The 21611-nt window shown below is 51.6% G+C and overlaps 1 protein-coding gene across 1 annotated transcript in view; it reads left to right on the forward strand.

Annotated features, from left to right (window-relative positions):
* Positions 1–12084: 12084 nt before the first annotated feature.
* SIPA1L3 (signal induced proliferation associated 1 like 3) overlaps positions 12085–21611 on the forward strand; it is a gene marked incomplete at both ends in the record, with an annotated part of 95511 nt that continues 85984 nt past the window's right edge. Inside the window, 2 exons of the mRNA XM_079723669.1 lie at positions 12085–13603; positions 17455–17585. Coding sequence (XP_079579795.1) covers positions 12085–13603; positions 17455–17585 — 1650 coding nt within the window. The remainder of the gene's footprint in view (positions 13604–17454; positions 17586–21611) is intronic.

Raw genomic sequence — 21611 nt, forward strand, 5'->3', positions numbered from 1 at the left:
ATACACAGACATGGAGAAGTTTTTTTTTAAGTTTTCCTTTATCTCCATTCCATTTTACTCCTTAGAAGTAACCACTTTTAATGGTTTGGTGGATGTCTTCCTAGACCCTTTCTTGTACGTTTTATAGAATTTATGTATATACACACTCACACTAACAAAGTCTGTCCCCCTCTTATTTAAACCAAATGGGGTCTTGCTATACAAACTATTCCACAACTTGCTGCTTTTCCTTCCCAAGTGGCAGCATAGAGTAAAAGAGTATAAGGTAGGAAGCTGGATAGCCTCGGTTCAGATCCCAGTGCTACTGGATTCTAGCTGAGTGACCTTGGGCAAGTTACTCAGCCTCTCTGGACTGAGTTGCATTGGCTTTAAAAGAGCATGGTCCCTCAGGTAGTCCCTCCCTCACAGGCTTGTCATGAAGATTAAACGGGTGAATGTGTGTAAGCATTTCACCTGGTGCACAGTAAGCACTCAGTAAGTATGAGCCATGCTCATTCCCTTCAGGCCGTGTGGACAATCTGCATGCACACGACACATGGCACTACCTCACTGTTTATCACAGCTGCGGCACCTTCCCTGGAATAGAGGCACCCAGATTCACTTAACCCATCCTCTGCTCGTGGGCATTGGGGCTGTTCCCAGCGCTTCCATATTACAGCAGTGCGGCAGTGTGAGCACCCCTGCAGTTGAACCACGTTGAGTCTGTCTTTCAAGGTGCACTGGGGTGAATATCTGAGGAAGAGATTCCTAGAAGGGGAATTGCTGGGTACAAATAAAACAGTATGCACACCTACATTTTCAATGCATAATTCCAGTTCATTCTTCCTATTTCCCCAAGGGGAAAAAACCGATACCGATTTAACTCTGACTTGTGTGGGACCCCCACCTGTTTGGAGCGTAATAGCTGTACATGGCTGCCCTTGCCCCTGTGGGGACTGCCCTTGACCCCTAGGTAGGAATGTGCAGCCCTCCTGGATGCCTGGGAAAGTTTAAATTAGAAACACCCATCCGCTGGGCTCTGACATTAAATATGAAAGCGCTGGTTCTCACAGCGTGATACTGTGATATAATAAGAAAAATATTTTGGTCTTCATTCAGGTTCCTGGCACAAGCGCTTCTAAAACCCTTGGAATTTCCTGAGAGATATGGGTGATACCATCTTTTGTTATTCAAAATAAGCTCCTTTGAACCGTACCTGAGTTTATGCTAAAGAGGTGACTCTTGGTGGACCCCTACATATCTTCAGAATGGGGCTGGTTGCCAGAGGAACCAACCACGTGATTAGAGGCTTGGGACTTTCAGCTCCACCCTCCTGACCTCTGGGAAGGGAGAGGGGCTGCAGATTAAATCACCAATAGCCACTGATTTAATCCATCAGGCCTTCATAACAGAACCTCCGTGAAGCCCTAAACAACACGGTTCAGAGAGCTTCTAGGTTGGTGAACGCATGCACATACTGGGAGGGCGGCACACCCCAAACTCCACAGGAACAGAAGCTTCTGCACTCAGGACCCTTCTAGACCTCATCCTGTGTATCTCTTCATCTGACTGTTCATCTGTATCCTTTATAATAAACCAGTAAGTAGTAAGTAGTGTTTCCTGAGTTATGTGAGCTGTTATAGCTAATTATTGAACTTGAGGAGGGGGTCGTGGGAATCTCTGATTTGTAGTCAAGTCAGACAGAAGTGTGGGTAACCTAGGGACCCACTGCTTGCAGTTGGGGTCTGAAGTGGGGACAGTCTTATGGGACTGAGCCCTTTACCTCTGGGGTTTGTGCTCACTCTGGGTAGTTAGTGTCAGGATTGAGTTAAATTGTGGGACACCCAGCCCTACAAGAATTGCTTGGTATGGAAAACCCACACGTTTGGTGTCAGAATTGTTGAGCATGCAGAACATATCACAGTAGTATATGGCCATGGTCGAGGCCCTGCTCACTGTTCTTTGGGCTGATGGAGCAGTCTCTGCCATGGTACTTTCTAACGAGATTTCTGGGATTTCCATCCGCCTTGTTTCCTGGGGGAGCTCTAAAGTGGTCCTGTGTATGCTCAGGTTTCCAATAAAGTGGAGAAAGGTATACCGGGGAGAAAACAGATTCTTAATCTGAAATCTGCTGAGGTGTTGCTGACATTCCAGAGCTTTGTCCTTATGAATTGATTTCAAAGATACTTGTATTCACACAACACACCCATTGGACCTGCTGTACCTTTTATGTAGAGCATAGGTGTGGGAGCCAGTCTGTCGAGGTTTGAATCCCAGCTGTGTGACTTGGTCATGTTACCCTTGCCTCAGCTGTAACACGGGCATGCTAGGGTCCCTACTTAATAGGGTTATTATAACACACAAGTTAATACACCCCACGAAGGTAGCCCCGCACCTGGCCCATCAGGAGAACTCATAAGTATTAGCCTTATTGTCATAAGCATCACCACCATATCATTCCTCCCCTCTACCCGACCCATGTGGCAAGAACACAAACGTTAGACCCCAGTCCACCACACACTTGGAGCTGTTCAAGGTCTAAGGAGAACAAAAGATACTCAGAGGCTTAAAAATCCTGTGGGCTGGGCTTCCCTGGTGGCGCAGCGGTTGAGAGTCCGCCTGCCGATGCAGGGGACACGGGTTCGTGCCCCGGTCCGGGATGCCATGGAGCGGCTTGGCCCGTGAGCCATGGCCGCTGAGCCTGCGCGTCCGGAGCCTGTGCTCAGCAATGGGAGAGGCCACAACAGTGAGAGGCCCGCGTACCGCAAAAAAAAAAAAAAATCCTGTAGGCTAACTCTTGTAGTCGAGAGTGTGTGCAGCCCAGAGCCCTGGGAGCTCAGGGAGGGGAGGACAAAGGTGATTCTGCCTGGAGTGTGGAGGGGCTGGCGGGAGGAAGTCACCGCGTGCTGGCCAGCAGCACCGGGGGAGAGGGGTGTGGACAAGGCTCCCTGTCCGCTGAAATACCTCCTGCAGTGGTCACAGTGCCCTTCAGACCAGTAACTGTCACCAAAGGTGACCCTCTCAGCAGCATCCAGCCTGTGAACCACCTGGTCCTCCCCAGACCACACCCCCCCTCCAGGGCCTCTCGCACACCTGCCCTCCTGCCCCTCTGCCTGGGCCTGCTGTGGCCAGTGTGCTCACTCCCTCTGACATTTGCGGCCCCTCGAGGCTTGGTGTCAGACGCTCCTCTCTTTGCTCTGTCCATTTCTTCCTCTCTCCTCAGCCCTGGCTGCGTGTTGGAATCAGCTGCAGAGCTTTTAAAAGACACTCAGGCCTGGGCCCCCGCCCCAAACCAGCTGATTCAGACTCTCTGGGGGTGGGGTGTGAGCACCTGTATTTTTACTAAGCTCCCCGGTGGCTCTAATGGACAGCTGGGGGAGAGAACCACCGTCTCGGACAACCCCAGAGTGCCTTGTATATGGGCCGCTCCCAGCTTTCCTGCCCCGGCACGTCAGCCTCGCTCATCAGCACACCTGGGGCACGGCAGGCACCCTCTCTTGATGCAGACCCCAGGTCAGAGGGCACCCCCTCTCTGAGCCTTCAGGGTGGGACCTCCTCCCAACCTGTCACAGCGTTACATTTTATTCCTTTATATGGCTGACTACCCTTTGAAGTACCCTTGTTTTCTGTCTTTGTTTACTTATTTCTCTGGCTTCCTTCTACTGGAAGTAAGTTCTTAAGGGGTGGGGAGCGTGGTCTGCCCTGCTCAGGGCTGTATCTTCAGCTCCTATAATAGCACATAGTAGATGCTTTAAGAAATTTATTGAATAAATTAATGGATTTTAAGTGCTTAGTGTTTGTGGAATAAATGAGTCATACATGCCTAGTAAATGTTGAACAAGTGAAGAAGTTTTTAGTGCTTTTTCTGACTGAATGAATTTTTTGGACTGAATGATTTGTAAGAACGTGGTAGGTGTGGGAATTCCCTGGCGGTCCAGCAGTTAGGGCTCTGCGCTTTCACTGCCAAGGGCCCAGGTTCCATCCCTGGTCGGGCAACTAAGATCCCACAAGCCCCACAGTGCGGCCAAAAAGAAAAAAAAAAGAATGTGGTAGGTGTTTGTTGTATGAGTGAGTGAATGAATGAATGAGTTTTAAGGACTAACTAGTTTTTTTCTTTTAATTTATTATTGGCTGCGTTGGGTCTTCGTTGCTGCTCGCAGGCTTTCTCTAGTTGTGGCGAGTGGGGGCTACTCTTTGTTGCGGTGCGCAGGCTTCTCACTGCAGTGGCTTCTCTTGTTGCAGAGCACGGGCTCTAGGCGCACAGGCTTCCGTAGTTGTGGTGCGCAGGCTTCAGTAGCTGTGGCTCGCGGGCTCTAGAGTGCAGGCTTACTAGTTGTAGCGCACTGGCTTAGTTGCTCCGCGGCGTGTGGGATCTTCCCGGACCAGGGCTCGAACCCGTGTCCCCTGCATTGGCAGGCAGATTCTTAACCACTGCACCACCAGGGAAGCCCAAGGACTAACTAGTTCTTACTGGACAAAAGAATGACTTGTATGTGCCCCGAAACTGCTGAATCGCCACTGTGTCCCTGGAGGAGTCATTGTTCTTCCTGAGCCTCTGAGAGTAGCCCTCAGACTTGGTGCCACAACGCTGAGCTATCCAGAGCTCACAGGTCCCACTGAGCCCCCATCACAATGACTGGGTCATGTTTCCATAAAGGAGAAACATCTGGAATAGACCAGGGCAGCCCTGGACACAGAGGCTATATAGGATGGAGGCCCTGGATACCTACTTAGCCCCTCTCATCTAAGGCCTGTGAAGGGGCAGCATACATACACACACACACACAGACACACTCTCTCCCCCCAACACATTACTTTCAGCTTCTTCCCAGGGGCAGACACACTTGGGCACCAAGCAAGCCCTACCTACCCTCAGGTCATGGACCCCAACTGAGACGGTGCTTCCTGGTCCAGAATGAAGTCATTCATCCACTCATTTATTCAGCAGATATTTATTAATGGCCTACGTCAGGCTTGTGCCACAGGCGCAGGCAGTGACTCACATTCAGTGCCTCACAAACTTTACATATGGCAAACAATTAATTACATGGTAAATTGCTTACATATATGTATATATTTTTAATATTTATTTATTCATTTTTGGCTGCATTGGGTCTTAGTTGGGGCATGCAGGATCTTCCTTGTGGCGTGCGGGCTCTTCATTGTGGCGCGTGGGCTCTTCATTGTGGCGCGTGGGCTTCTGTCTAGTTGTGGCGGGCGGGCTCCAGAGTGCGTGGGCTCTGTAGTTGCGGCATGCGGGCTCTTTAGTTGAGGCGCGTGGACTTAGTTGCCCTGTGGCATGTGGGATTTTAGTTCCCCAACCAGGGATCGAACCCATGTCCCCTGCATTGGAAGGCGGATTCTTAACCCTGGACCGCCAGGGAGGTCTCTATTTATATTTATTGATGCAGGTACCACCAAAGGGAAATGCAGAGAGCTCAGGTTGGGGATTGAACAGGTTGGTGAGAAACAAAGCTTAGGTGGAGGAAGTGTCATTTGTCCTGAGTCTTGAGAAAGAATTACCTAGGTAAAGGAAGGGGAGCAGGAGTGGCATGTACAAAGGTCCTGAGACAGCAGGGAAGATGGGTGTGAGGGAAACTGAAAGAGGGACATTGTGGCCTGGGCTCCAAGAGCAAGGGGAAGAGGAAAGGGAGCCTGGAGGACTGAGAGGAAGGTTTTGAATTTTATTGTGTGGCAAAGGGCCCTTAGGAGAGCAGGAACAGAAGCAGAGACACCAGTGAGGCTGTGGTGTAGTGAACCAGTGAAAGTCACAGCAGCTCAGACCAGAGGGCTGGTGGGAGAGAAAGATGGACTCGGATATGCTGTGGGGAGAGTCAACAGGACGTGGGGTGGTGAATTGGACGTGTGGAGTGAGGGAGAGGAAGTGTGAAGGATGACATTGACGCTTCCAGTTTGAGCCCTTGGGTGGAAGTAAGTGCCTTTTGCTGAGATGCAGAGGAAGCAGATGGCCAGTTGCATTCCTGTTCTGACAGATATTCTGGTGTACCACCCTGTTGACATCTCTTGTCTTGATTTGGCCAATAAAATGTAGTTTGCAGAAGTGACATGTGTCATTCCTGAGCAGGAACTTTAAGGGCCATTGCGTGGTTCAGCCATGTCTTTTCCCTCTGAGATTGGCAGGGTCTCAGGTGAAGGGCTACTCCCTCAACTGGGAACAAAGCTGACATGAGCGGGGCCCTTGGCCAATCCATGATGGACATGCAGTATGAACAAGAAACAAACCCTTGTTGTGTAAGCCTCTGAGCACTTGGGGTCCTTTGTTAGTGTAATGTAGCTCAGCCCGTCCTGACTGTCCTGAGAAGGAGCAAGTTTTGTGGTTGGGAGAGATCAAGAGGTCAGGCTGGGAATGTTCAGTTTGCAGTGCATGTGAGATACAGACGTGGTGGTGTCGAGTAAGCAGGTAAGTACCTGAGTTTGGAACTCAGAAGAGCAGTTGTATCTGGAGATAATTTATCGTGTGTCACCACTGAAGAAAATGAGAATCATGAGGTGCTGGAGTCTGCCTGTGATCACTGGGAGGGCTGGTGCTTGAGCTCAGGACTGCCTCACTTCAGGAATGAAGCAGCTGGGGTCAGTCCCAACTCTGCTACCTCATAGTCATATGGTCTAGGACACATTACTTCCTTCCTGTTTCCTCATGTGTAAGCTGGAGATAATAATGATATCTACCCCATGGAGCTGCTGTGAGGGTTAAGAGAAATAACAAATGTCAGGTGCTTAGACAAGGACCTGGACCATAGAAGGGTCATTCGTGGTAGCTGTTGTTACAGATGTTGTTTTGTTGTTTTTTTGTCATGTAACTAAAATGTCCAGAGGTAGGAAGTGGAATCGGGTTGGCTTCAGGTCCAGGCTTGATGTAGAGACTCAAATGATGACTACAGCCCCCAGATTGTCTGTAACTCTCAGCCCCTTTCACAGATGGTTCTCCCCTCATGGTCACAAGATGGCTACAGTGATTCCATCTTTCACATCCTCTCCAGCTCGGGGCAAAAGGGAAAAGCACAGTCTTCAGCCCCAGCACTTCTAGCAAAGACATCACTAGGTCTCTGGTTCTGATTGGGTTGCATGATTTGTTCCTGACCTTGAGAAGAAGCCCTCCTCTAGCCCATTGGGTGGAGGTCAGAGCGAGCAGGTTCTCAAAGGGAAATCTGGGCTGTTGTTGGAAAAAGAAGTCATGGAGGCTGGGGGAGCAAACTACAAATGTCTAACCCTGGAAGGCTTGTGTTTTGCCCTTTTCCTCTGCTCTGTGAGGTTCCGGCAGATATTGTGACCCCACAGAGCAGGGCCCTTCAGAGCCAGGACACTGGGGCCGTGGTGCTGGCCTGTCCGCCTGCTGTTCTAGCCTCCAGGCTTGGGGGGCCTGATAAGGAAGCATCCTTTCAGCTCAGAGGTCCCCAGCTTCTTTACAAATGACAGTCTGGGAGCACTTACACAGATACACCATTAGTTGCCCGCTCTTCTAACAGACCCTGACGTTTTCTGGGAACCAATGTGGCCAGCCCCAGGGATGAGTCCTCAGTGGCCCACGGGCAATCAGGATGATCACAGACTCTGGCTGGCCTCACCAGCTTCTCTGGCAACTGGAGTGGCCATAAGGGACCACATCCTGGCCAATGAGACATAAAAGAATGTCTGTGGAGGGAGGGGCAATGTTCTGGCAATGTTCTTCTTCCTGATTAGGGTCAGATCGGTAAGAACACTCTTACATCATCCCTTTCTTTACGCCTCGCCAGTAGTTCAGTGAGAGGCATGGCTGTGGCTGCCAGCTTGTGACCACGGGGCCACAAGCCAAAGATGTAAGCCAGCAGCACACTGCGGGACGGCAGTGGGGGAGAAAGAAAACGCCTGACGTCAGTTCCCTGCACGAAGCGTGGAGCTGCCATATCTGGCCTCCTTGTTACATGAGATAATGAAATGTCTTCATTGTCCAAGACACTATTGGATGGTATTGTTACTTGCAGCCAAATGCCTCCCACCTGACTCACCCACTGTCGCTTGCTTCTCATTGTGCCACTGCCTTGGCCCCATTTGTTCGCTCCACCATCCGCAGCTGCCTTCTTTGCACACAGCACCGTGTCTTAGTCAAGGTCCTCAGATGGCAGCAGCAAAAGCCTTGCTTGACAGTCTTGGGCAGAGGCAGATTTATCAGTGGCTTACAGAATCAACAGGAGGCCAGAGGAGCAATTGTAGAAAACAGGCAGGAGCCAAGCAACACTGGAAGAAAGGAACGCCAGGGTCCCTAGCAAGTGACATGTAGGAAAAGTCAGATCCACATCCCCCGCTACTGCAGGACACCCTCCAGCCTTTTATGCTCTGCGGAGGTCCTGTGCCCACCCCTGGCTGTGCTTCTGTAATTGCGGGGAGGGGGAAGAACTCCTGCCAAAGATATGCAAAGGAACAGTGATAATAGCAGGGACCATGAGGTAGATGGTATTATCCCCATTTTACAGATTGAAATTGAGTCACAGTTTCAGTAACCAGCCCATGGCACACCAGTATCTGAACCCAGGCGGTCTGGCTCTCATAACAAGAGGTTCCCCATCAGGAAGATCAGAGTGCTTTTAGGAAGAGGGAGTTCGACAGAGACAGCTAGAAAGGGACCAGTGTGCACCGGTCCCTGAATCCCAGAGAGGCTGTGAGTATCATACACCCAGTCTGTGAACGTCACAAAGAGACTCGGCTGCACCTGCTCGGGGAAGGGATTTGTGCAGAGACTGGGGCCTCAAGAACATCTGTGTGTTTTCATAGAAGGGAGCAAAGCGAATTGGGGGTTTCCGACTGAGCTGAAACAAAATGCCGTCAGCAAAGCCCATCTGTCAGAGGTGTTTGCACAAACAAGTCAGGGTCGCATCGGGGCCACTGCGTTTCCCAACCAGCCCAAACGTGACCTCAAAGGACTAATCCTCTGAACTCTGCCAGGCTGACCCAAGGGCACAGCTGGGCTGCCAAACAGTGCCAACAGTGCCCTCAGCTGGTCGGGATACCCCAGCCTGGCCTGGGATCCGGGGCCCAGCAGAGTTTGGGGCTGCCCTCAGGCCCTCATCTCTGGCGAAGCTGAAGACCAGTCACCGAAAGTCACAAGCCAGCAGCCCCTGCTCAAATCAGGCCCACATACTTACTTTGTTGGCCCTCATTGTGGTGTGTGTTGGTAATTCATCTGTTGACTAAGAATACATGTAAGCAATGCAAATGGTAGCCAGTGATGTGCAGTAAAAAGTGAGGCTCCTTTCTGCCCCTTCCAAAACACAGGTCCTGGGGATACACAGTAGCTCACATTCTTATTGGGGGGGGGGGAGGCCAGGAATAAATCAGAGATATAAGTGGGTATAAGTACTAAAGAAAATAAATGAAGCAGGGATGGGGCTGGGAGTGGAGAGGAAAGATACCCAGTTTCCCTCCCCAGGGGCAACCACCATGAGCAGTTTCTTGAAAATCCTTTTAGAGGTCATCTCTGCATGTTAGTTTGTTGCTGTCATAGCTGTTGTTTTTGTTTCTCAGATTGGGAGATGTTGCATACAGTTCTAGATTGCTGGTTTCTCTTGAAAAATCCCATGATCAGGCATCCACATGCCTGCAAGGCTTCGTTGCAGGAGCTGAGGCCCAGCTACCTCTTTAGAGGACGCCTCTGCTGTCCAGGTCCCCGCGGCTTCACCTGGCCTCCATCTCCCTTAACCAGCCCAACCCTGGGGACTCTCCACTTTCCGGCCCCTTCTCTGCCACCTCCCCTGTATGCCTCCCTGTGGTATCTTCAGGAATGCTCATGGGGAACCAGGAAGAGGGCGCTCTTGCTCCCCGCCCCCACCCCTCCCCTCACCTGGTTCTCACTTTCTCAGAGGCTATAGGCTCCCCTTTTTTGCTCCATGAATCTGCTTCATGCTTCCCCGGCGGTGCCTCTCTGCCAGCTAATTCCATACCTCTAGGCATGAGTTGTGAAGTGCCTCCTACACGTGTACACGTGCGCGTACACACACACACACACACACACTCTCATACACATGCTCACACAGGAGGCCTTCCGCTTACTCAGAAAGCACCAACACTCGCTGACTCACATGAGTCAGTCACATCACTCACAATGGCCATGTCCAGTTCCACATTCCAAGGGAAAGTAATTGTTAGTCACCTTGAGTCAGATGCCCAGGCCGACCCAGCACTCTGCTGCCCTGAATAAAATCAGTTCTGTTGGCAGGAGAAAGGGGCACAGCTGCTGGGACAAGCAGCAGGTTCTGCCACAGGCCGTGATCCACTTTCCCCTTCCTTCCCCACTGAGGGTTTCATCTTCCAGAAGCTCAGGGTAGAGACAAAGGGAAGTGATCCTGCAGAGTACTTTATGTTGCCGGGCAGAAGAAGAATGAACTCCCTTCCCCAGAGGTCTGCAAGTCAGGATGCACTAAACACATCAGGTCAGGTGGAGGCTGTCTGTTCGCTCATTAGTGAACGAGTGTCCTGGACACTATTCCAGGAGCTGGGGCTACATCAGTGAACAACACAGATAGCCCTGCCGTTCTGGAACTGATAACTTAGTGATGGAGATAATCAGTAAACAGCAAACTAATTTCAATTAGTGGTAACCTCTAAGGAAAAAGAAGAAAGCAGAGTGACAGAGAAAGGCTCCTAGAGTGGTTTGGGAAGGCTTCATTAAAGAATGAATATCAAGTTAGGGAACCAGCCTGGTGAAGCACTGAGGAAGGATACCCACATATCCTATATGGGACCTGATATGTCAGAAGAACAGAAAAGAAGGCCAGTGTGATGGGAGAGGCACATCCCTTAGTTGGGGCTGGGGAGAGGCAACAGGGAGACTGGCCATTCCTGTGGGGCTCATGAGCCAGCGGAAGGAATTTGGATTTTATTCTAATGCAGTAAGAAGCCACTGGGGACATGTCAGCAAAGAAGCAATAGGAGCTGATCTGCCAGCTCTCATAGTATCAATATTTATTAATCACATAGATTTCTAGAGACATTCCCTCCCCCAAATCCACCGGTGCTCATGGTGATTCCTCCATCTTTTTCACTTCCTTTCTGGCGGGGTGGCTGGTCAGGTGGACTACAAAACAGATGGACAACCGTGCAGCCTCTGTGTACAACCACCAGTAGACAGGACTCATGGGGGGCAGAGGAACATGTTCAGTGACACCACAGGGAACAGTCAGCCAGATCCTGAAAGTGGGAAGCTCCACAGGACAAGTGACCTCATCCCTTCCATAAGTAAATAGCATCCAGGTGGGGGAGGGGGGGTTGTAGAGTAGTGGAGACTTAAGAAATAATATATGCCAAAGCAGAGTACAGATCTTGTTTGGATCCTGATTTGAACAAGTCAACTTTCAAAAGACATCTTTGAGACAATGCGGGGAAATGTAATGCAGTTGGGGTATTACATGACATTAAAGAATTCTTATTTATCTAGATGGGTATGATAAAGGTATCGTGATTACTTTTTTTTTGAAGGCCTTATAGGCTAGAGATACAAGCTAAATTATTTATAGGTAAAATGGCCTGATGTCTGGGATTTATTCTAAAATATTGTGCCAAAAACAAAGTGGAGGAGTAGGGGAACATGAAACAGGAATGGCAAATAGTTAATAGCGTTGAAGCTGGTGGGGTGGCTTATCATGTCCTTCTCTCTGCTTTTGGGTATGTTTGAAATTTTCCATAATAAAATGGTTTTTGTGGTTTTGTTTGTTTGTTTTTAAATGAGTAAAGCTGTCAAAAACAAAAGGTCATTCTCTGGGAGCAGTAATATCACATCTCACCTTTGCCTTTTCTCCCTTTTCAGCATGGCAGGGAAGGCACCCCTGCAGCGGGCCAGCCCTCGCGCACACCTGCCGCTTGCTCTGCCCCGCTGAGCCACTCAGTCTGGAGGCCCCGGGACAGCGCCTGCCTCGTGAGGTTGTCCTGGCTCAGTTGTCCACAGCGATGGTGGAGAGCTGGACTCCACAGGCTCACAACCTTCCCGACAGGCTTCAGGGGCCAGAATCCTTCATCCTGGGACTGGTGGCCCTGAACAATGGCTGAGGGCCAGGGGACCGCATAAAGTTAGTCTACAGCTTTCAGGGGCCAGTAGCACTCCAGTGCCCGTGGACTATGACCACCTATCGGCCCATTCCCAATGATGGTGTGGACCTGGCCGTCAGCTGTGGGACCAGGGCAGCCGATGTCCTCCCCGGCCCGCACACAGGGGACTACGCTCCCATGGGATTCTGGGTCCAGAATGGCAGCATGCCCCAGCCAGTGGGTGAGAGCCCGGCCAGTGCCACCACCCGCCCCAGTCCCACCACCCCCGCGGTGCCCAAGATGGGCGTGCGGGCAAGAGTGGCCGACTGGCCGCCCAAGCGGGAGGCCCTGAGGGAACAGAACAACCCCAGCCCCTCACAGGACACAGATGGCACAAAGGCCACAAAGGTGGCCCATTCCATGAGAAGCGTACAGAACGGACAGCCCCCCGCCAGCACCCCGGCTTCCTCAGGGTCCAAAGCCTTGCACCGACTCTCCAGGAGAAGGTCTAAGGATGTGGAGTTCCAGGACGGGTGGCCCCGGTCCCCCGGCAGGGCCTTCCTCCCGCTGCGGCACCGCAGCAGCAGCGAGATCACCCTCAGCGAGTGCGACCTGGAGGACGCGGCGGAGCCCCGGGGCGCCCGGCACACGGGGGCGCTGCCGCTCTTCCGCGAGTATGGGAGCACGTCCTCCATCGACGTGCAGGGCGTGCCCGAGCAGAGCTTCTTCGACATCCTCAACGAGTTCCGCAGCGAGCAGCCCGAGGCCCGGGGCGCCCCGAGCCTCACTGAGCTCCTGCGTGCCGATCCCGGCCGACACGTCACAAGGGGCGGCAGTGGAACCAAGGGGGACGCCCGCAACGGACAGCCCGCCAAGGACGGCCTGTTGCCACTGCAGCCCATGAAGGAGAAGGAGAAGGCCCGGAAGAAGCCCACACGGGGCTTGGGCGGCGGGGATGCGGTGGACTCGTCCATCTTCAGGAAGCTGCGGAGCAGTAAAGCCGAGGGCGAAGCAGCCCGGTGCGCCGGGGAGGCCGAGGACGGCCGGAGCCCCCCGGAGGCCAGCAGGCCGTGGGTCTGCCAGAAGAGCTTCGCCCATTTCGACGTGCAGAGTATGCTGTTCGACCTCAACGAGGCGGCCGCCAACCGGGCGTCCACGGCCCAGCGGCGGAACACGACCACCGGGGCTTCGGCCGCCTCGGCCATGGCGTCCCTCACGGCGTCGCGGGCCCACAGCCTCGGCGGCCTGGACCCCGCCTTCACCAGCACGGAGGACTTGAACTGCAAGGAGAACCTGGAGCAGGACCTCGGCGACGACAACAGCAACGACCTGCTGCTCAGCTGCCCGCACTTCCGCAACGAGATCGGCGGTGAGTGCGAGCGCAACGTGAGCTTCTCCTGGGCGGCCGCAGGCTCCACGGGCAGCGGTGGGGGCGGCGGAGAGGGCCGCCCGCCGGAGCCCGCCCTGAGTGCCTACCGCACCAACGCCAGCATCTCGGTGCTGGAGGTGCCCAAGGAACAGCAGAGGACGCAGAGTCGCCCACGGCAGTACAGCATCGAGCACGTGGACCTGGGCGCCCGCTACTACCAGGACTACTTCGTGGGCAAAGGTGAGGTGGGGGAGGCACCTGGTCTCTGAAACTGTCACTGCTCATTCATTCGCTGCCAGGCCCTGCCCTGGGCACCGAGGGTGCAGAAAGACACAAGACCTCCCTCAGAGAGGGGCTGTGAGGATGCAGGGAGTCCAGCCTCATGACACATGGGTAGCACTCCAAAACCCTGAGCTACATGAAACAGTAGATATGCATTAACTTAGCAAATAGGTGCTTGGGTCAGCTGTGTGCCAGGGCACTTTCTAGAGCTGGGGGATACAGTATTGACCAGCTTGAAACAAAAACCTTGTCTTCCTAATGTCTTAGTAGGGTAAGACAAACAATAAAACTAGATAAATATGTAAACTATCTAAGGTGTGGTGGGTGGCAAGTGGGGTGGAGAAAAGTAAAGCAGGGAAGAGGGAAACAGTGTCAGCGCTGGGAGTTGCATTTTCAGTAGGGAATGGTCAGGGAGGGCCTCCTAGGTGGGTGCCCTTTGAGTACTGAGGTGAAGGAGGTGAGGGAGGGAGCCTTGTGGAGATTGAAGACAGTGTTCCTGACACGAGAAACAAGTACAATAGTCCTGGAACACTGGAGGAATAGGACGGAGGCCAGTGTTGCTGGGACAGAGTGACTGAGGGAGAGTGGAAGGAGCTGAGACAGGTGACGGGGCAGATCACGTGGGACTTTGTGAGCCACAGTGAGGACTCTCACTTTTACCCGGAGTGAGATGGGGCCGCAGGAAAGTTCTGAGCAGGAGAGGGCCTTGATCTGACTCAGGTATTCTCAGCCTCCCTCTAGGGAACAGGCTGTGGGGGCAGGGGGAGCTGGGAGACCGAGGAGGAGGCTGCTGCAATGGTCCAGGCAGGAGATGATGATGGGCAGGTCTAGGGGAGCCTAGGAGGGGGGAAGAAGATGGCAGGTTCTGGATTCCCTTTGATGGCGGAGCTGTTGATGTTTGGAGGGTGTTAACACAGGCATCACACATGGTTAAGTTCATTGGTGCTGATGAGGCAATCCTAGGAGGCAGCAGAGCTGTAGTGCAGAGACCACAAACCCAGGCAGCCTCAGGGACCAGGCAGGAGACAGTAGAGGGAAGCAAACCAGGCAGGGGCTGCACAAAGGGCAGCTCCTGCTCAGCTCCAGCTCACTGTTGTCATCAGGAAGTATAGACAAGCTCAGTGTTGCCAGCCTTTCCAATTTTTCTAGATTCTCCTGAAATTCAGATTTTTTAATATGAATTCTCCTATATCAATTCAGAATTGAATTGATATAGTAACAGGCTTAAAACAACATAGAAGTTTATCTGTCTCACATAAAGAAGTCTGGAGATGTGCAGCCCAGGACTGGTATGGTTACTCCTCAGAAACAGTGGAATGCCAGCCTTAGTGCATGGCCTCTGAGCCCTCAGGGTGGTCTCCTGGTCCAGAATGGCTGCTGGAGTTCCAGCCATCACATCCATGTTTCCAGGCAAAGAAAAGGAGGAAAGGATTCGGGCGAAATGTCAAGTCAGCACCCCTACCTTTTTCTTTTTTTTCAAGTCAGCCCCTTTTAAAGAACATTCTCAGAAGTCCCAGCCACCTGCTTCTGGTTATTGGCCACACCTGTCTGCAAGGCAGGCTGAGAAATGTTAGTTTTTAGGTAGACATAGCCCCTCTCTTTTCTTCCTCCAAGAACAGAGGGTTTCTCTTAAAATGAAAGAAGGGAAGAATAGGTAATGGATAGGCAGCCAGTACTCCACAGCAACTAGTTTAAAAAAATTTTTAAAGCAGTATCCTAGTCAAATACAACAAATGTCAACTAGATCGTCCAGAGTACAGTCTCTGGAGGTCCACCAGTGTTGGAGTCCGACAGCCCTGGGTTTGGGATGTCTTTTTCATAGCTTATTAGCTACGTGACACATTTTACCCCTTGGACTCCGTGTCCTCGTGTGAGGAGCAGAGATGATTGTAGCAGCATCACCTGCCCAGAAACAAAATGACACAGAGACTGAAAATTAAGTGATGAAAAAAGGAGTTCAGACAGTCACTAACCAAGAGAAAACTGGTGAGGTGACATCAGTATCACACAAAATAGATTTCAAGGCTAAAAGCATTTGTTAGAAGACCCAAAAGGGCCATTTCTTATTGACTTTTTAAAAATTTACCAGGAAACTGTAATAGTTGTGAACGTTTGTATACCTGGCAACCTGTTTGAGGGGTATATAAATAAAAAACTAATACAGCGACAGGGAGACATGAACAAATCCACAACCCATGGGAGAAGTTGACAGGGTCGCTCTTTGAAATTGACGAATCTAGTAGCCAGAAAGTAAGGCTGAGAGGATTTGCAACCTGGTTTTGCATTTATATTATATTAATTTCCTACCTAACCAACAGAGAACACGTCCTTTTCAACTTGCACGTAGGAATACCTACACGGAAGGACTGTGGTTAGGATCAAATAAGATTGTACATCAAAACAGTTCTTCATCAGGCAGATAGTGAGTACTTATCATGGAGCATTAAAAAGAAGCTTTTCTTTCAAAAAATGATTTCTTTGTAGCCCTGGAAACTAGTTAGTCATTGGTCAGTGTTTATTGATTGCCTATTTTATGCTAAGACCGCAAGGTACTGGGTATGCATTGGCGGAAGACAAAACAGATCCTGCGGCTGTTTCAGGAACGAACTGATATCTGTGGAGCACACTTATTCTGTTCTCTGACCAGCTGGGGAGATTGTTTAACCCACTGCAGGTGTTGTTCTTATTGGGACCATTAATTAACACACATTTGATCCTTAGATAAGCCTTTGATTCACCAAGAGCACCTCATGAGCATAGGAACCAACATTTAAATATTGAGAGTGCTGGGGTGGGAAGGAATTTCTGGCAGTGCGTAGCTGCTGACTTCATGGACTTGAGACAGATTGCTGGTAGGCATCTACCACAAGCAGGAGATACTTGGGTTATATATCAGTTAGAACTGTTTGCCTGGAAGGATTATAAGACAGCAGCATGTTTTTTTTAAAAGGGGAGACAGCTGTCATTTTGGGGAGAGAACAGGAGACTTCCTCTGTGACTTGTTAAAGACTCTGTCACCATACGGAAAAAAAAGAGTAGTGTTTAAGTTTCCTACATCTATAGAAATATGGTTAGATAAAGGTGACGCTTGGGGACTGGAATCATGGTCCTTTTCTGTGACAAACATCATGCCCTGGGGGTAGTGCTAGCCAGCACATCTCATGTGCTTACTCTGTGCCCGGCCCTGTGCTGAGTGCTCCATGCTTATTAACCTATTTAGTCCTTACAACCGGCTGAGAGAGGGGTCCGTCCTTCCTGATACCATTGTACTGATGAGAATGCCATCAAGCGACTTGGGCCACACATCTAATGAGTCCAGGGCCCGGATTTCAGCCGGGCAGAAGCCTCTCTAGACTAGAATCTAACCCCTTCACGAGGGCTAATTGGCAGCTAAGCTGCTGAACATTTGCAAATATGGGATAGTCACAGCGAAGCCAGGTTTATAACATGGCACGCACTGCACTAAGCGTTGTTGTTCATAGCCTCATTTCACTCTCACATCGGCTCTATGAATCATGGGTAGCGTGAGGGCCCCCCATTTCCCAGATGAGAGCACTGAGACAGGAAATTTCTGTGACTGGCAAGGGAGTATAGTAAGGTGGGCTTTATAACCTCTTACGGTCTCTCCATTGAGTGTGGTCGTGACCAGCCGTGAGGTTTGTGTGACCAGGATCCCAAGAGCCTGCACAAGCGCTCTGCACGGGTTGCACAAGAGCCTTCCCCGGCTGTCCTCTCAGCAGGCCTGCCGTGGGACGTCACCCCTCCTTCCCAGAGAGCTGACTCTGAGCTCACCTGCTCTTCCCTCTCAGAGCATGCCAATTACTTTGGCGTGGACGAGAAGCTGGGACCAGTGGCCGTGAGCATCAAACGGGAGAAGCTGGAGGACCACAAGGACCACGGGCCTCAGTACCAGTACAGGATCATCTTCCGGACCCGTGAGGTAGGTCCCATTGCTATTGTTATTATTACATAAATCACAGCCACTCACATCTATGAGCCCTTACTCTGTGCCAGGTTCTGTGGGCAAGGGCTTCCCCTGTTTTAACTCGTAATCCTTCCAACAGCCTCAGGAGAGCAATCCTGCCAGTCTCCCCATTTTACAGAAGGGAAGACTGAGTCTCAGAAACATGTCTGAAATCAGTGACTAAGTGGCCAGGATTGGAATCCAGTGTGTCTGACTGCAGAGCCCAAGATTCTGACATTTGCAAAAGATTAACTGTGATGAGTATAAAAAATAAAGGGAGAGATATAGGGGATTCTTTGAGGATTGTGAGATGCCCTGCAGAGTGGAAAGGAGAATTAAGGCAGCAAGTCTCGGGCAGGGCAGGAATTGGGGAAATCTCAGCAGCAGGCACTGCTGTTGACGTTGATCAGCTCAAAACAGTCCCAGCCTGCCTACTTTCATTCAGAATAGAGGATCCCATTGTCCTGGCTTGGTCAGAGGTCTTCCCTTGGAATAAATGTCAGCTGTGGCTAGGGAACAAGGCCCGTTGGGGGCACCCTGCTCGATTAGGACTCTTAAGGTGTAAGTGGCAGAAATCTACTTCTGTCTGGTTTAAGCCAGAAATAGAACTCATTGGTTCATGTAACTGCAAATCCAGGGGTAGGAATGGCTTCAGGCATAGCTGGCCCCAGGCACTCAAATGATGTCACCGGAACTCTGCCTCCTTATCTCTCCCGCTCAGCTGGCTCTGCTGCTTTTTGCATTGTAAATGTCATCCTCTTCTGCTACCAACAAGCTCTCTCCATGTCATGGGAAAATGGGGACCGGCTGCTCAAATCTTTTCCATCTTTATACTTTCTCCTCCACGTTCCTATCTGCTGAATCTCTGGGAAGGACTCTTGATTGGCTCTGCTTGGATCACAAGCCTGGGCCAGTCACTGTTGTCAGGGATGATAGAGGACTCTGTCTAGATCTAGGACATGTGCTCCACCCTGGGTCCAGGGGCCAGGCTGGGCACTGTGATCGACAGTTCTGTTAGAGCCACCCACAGGTGGTGGTAGGGGGGCGGTTCCTCAGCAGAAGGTGGGGAGCTAGGCCAGTGGAAATGACAGAGACTTCCAAAAGACCTCAAAGGAAGACCTTTTCAGAAAAGGAGCAATCATCAGCTGGGCGGGCCCCCAAAATGGACCTCCCTCACCCCTGCATTACCTCATCCCCCCTTGGGCCTGGGCTTTTGCACAGACATGGGAGCCCAACAGGCAGGCACTGCCAGGGAGTTTGGATGTGGGGTCGGCCGATCCTGGACCTCATCCAGACCGGCAGATGCTGCACCGAGGGCTGTAGCCGCATCCCCTCGCAAAGACCTTCCTGCTGAGGGGGAATGAGATGACACAGATGGCAGCGTAGGGGAGGCAGCCCCAAAAACTTTGTGCCCCAGATCACAGGTGGTCAGCGGCCCCTGAGTCTCCCCAGCACCCTCCTCCTTCCCTCTCCTCACCTTTCTGGCCAGATGAACACCAGGGCAGAATGTGAGGTGACAGCTCACACTGTATCCAAGTGTCGTATGACATGTGGGGAGCTGCCAGGTGAAAGGACAACAGCAATCATATACTAACCAATAATATTACAGCTGCCGTTATATTGCAGATTTATTCAACACTGTGTGTCAGGCATTTTCTACACTGGTTCTGTATGTTCACTCACTTAAACATCGTGACATTTCTATGATGAAGGCACTATAGTCCTCATTTACAAATGATGAAACAGGTGCAGAAAGGTTAAGGGACCTCAGTGAGTGACGGGACGAAGTGGCGGCCCACGTTCCAGCCCCCGCTCAGCCGCCTCTGGGATTCCACTGACTTGGCCCACACTGCATATCAGACCCATTCAAGAGTTATGAACTCAACTTAATGCCAGCATTTTATGTTATTGCTTTTGTTGTTGTTTTAAATCAAAACAGAATATGTAGAATGATTTTTTTTTTTTAATACCAGACTTTGTTGTAGGTACTGAGAGTCGTGAGACTCTAGTGTGGAGATGCTAGGTCAGGGGATAATGTTTTGCTGTGGTTCCTATTCAGTAGGTTGGAAACTGGCTTGGTGCCATTCCTGGCTCGGTGCCATTCCTGGCTCGTTCCTGCTTCCGTTCACTTCCCACCCCCAGCGCCCACAGACTAGCCTCTGATCCACCCCAGGCTGGGGACAGGGGCTTCGCAGCTCAGGGGCACAGGCCTGGGGTTCATCCACTCCACGGAGATTCACTCAGCACCACCACCGGCCAGCCCTGTGCTGGGCACTGAGGAAACAGTGTAAATAAGGCAGCAGAGATGCTCATGGGACTGCATTTTTGCTGGGGAGGCAGACAATACGTAGATACTCTTGTAAATTATACTACGTGGTACGTGATGACAAGGTGGAAAGTAAAGCAAGGAAGACAGATAAGTGCGGGGGTGGTAAGATTTTTAGACAGGATTGTCAAGGGAGGTGTCACTCGGAAGGGAACATTTGAGTAAAAGACCTGAAGAAGATGAGAGGAGCCATATGGACATCTGGAAGAGTGTTCCAGACACAGGGAACATCCAGTGCAAAGGTCCTGAGGCAGGACCAGGCCTGGCACAGTCACTCAGCAGCTATGAAACCTTGGGCACGTGGCTTCTTCTCTCAGAGCCTGTTTCCCCCATGGGAATCCCACTCTCACAGGACCATAGTGTGGGCTTGGTGAGGTTGCCCATATAAAATAGGCAGTGCTGGGCCTGGCACTTGGGGAGAGCCCAGTGAGGATAGCCATCGGGAGAGGTCTCAGTTTCCTGTCCCCTTGTCACATTCAGTCAGCCCTCTTGACTTTTGGCCCACCGTGAGGTTCACGGCCACAAGCAGGCCTTTCTCTGCCCTCACACACATGCAGGCCACACGTGTACTCAGTCCTGGCCCCAGCCCCTTGCAGAGCTGCCTATTGGGCACTACGGCCTGAGGACCTCGTCATCCTGTCATCTGGAGGTAGGGGCAGTGGCCAACAGGGTTTGCCTTGCCCCTTCCTAAGGCTTTCCTGCCATGGAGGCAGAGAGTCACATAACCCAAAAGTAGTAATGACAGTAGTAATAAGAATAGCTAACACTTTTAGCACATATTCCTGCCAGGCACTCTTCCAAGTGTTTTATATGCATTGACCCTTCAAATTCTCTCAGTAGTCCCATGATGTGGGTCCCATTCCCCCCATTCTACAGATGAGGACTCTTGAGGCCTAGGGCTGTCACTCGTCAGGGTCCCCCCGTGGCAGAGCCAGGATATGAACCCAGACTGCCTGTGTCCCCAGCCCGTGCTCTTAACCACTCACCACTCCCTGTGGGGTTGAGTTTGTATTCTGGCTCTGGGAACAGACAGCATGGGGTTCGGTTGGGCTCTGCCACTCACTAGTCTTGTGAGCTCAGGCAGATAGCTTTATCCCTGGATGCCTCAGTTTCTTCATCTGTAAAATAGACTTCGTACTGTTTGTTCCTTGTGTCCTGGAAAGGTGGGAAGGTTCTCCTGGACTGGCACGCACAGGTGGTATAGCACAAGACTGCAGGGTAGTGAGTGCTCTGAGCGGCAGATATTGTGATGACGCTGCTGTCGTGCTGTCACTGTTTCCCGAAAGGTCAGAGGGCCTTTCTAGGGAGCGAAGGTTCAGCTTATGGTCAGAGTTCTGCCCTTCTCCTGTCTACACACACGTCTCAGGCTCCAGTTAACCAAGGCAGGGGGGCCAGAGCGAAGGGCCCAGGCTGTTTTCCAAGCCAGCCGGCTGGCCTGCCCCAGATGGCCGCCCCCAGCCGCCAAGCAGACCGAGTGGGCTCACATCTCCCAGCAGATGGGATGGGAGTGTTGGCAGCTCTGAGCCTCCCGCTGGGGCGGGAACAGACTGGAGCTGGGCTTCAGGACCACACGCCGCAACATCAGCCCCACCCACCCTGAGCCTGGACAGGACAAGCTCCAGGCCAGGGCCGCCCTGTCCTGAGCCCCTTGCCGGAAGAACACAAGGGGTGCCAAC

This window comes from Hyperoodon ampullatus, assembly GCF_949752795.1.
Source record: "Hyperoodon ampullatus genome assembly, chromosome: 18".
Taxonomy (NCBI): Eukaryota; Metazoa; Chordata; class Mammalia; order Artiodactyla; family Ziphiidae; genus Hyperoodon; species Hyperoodon ampullatus.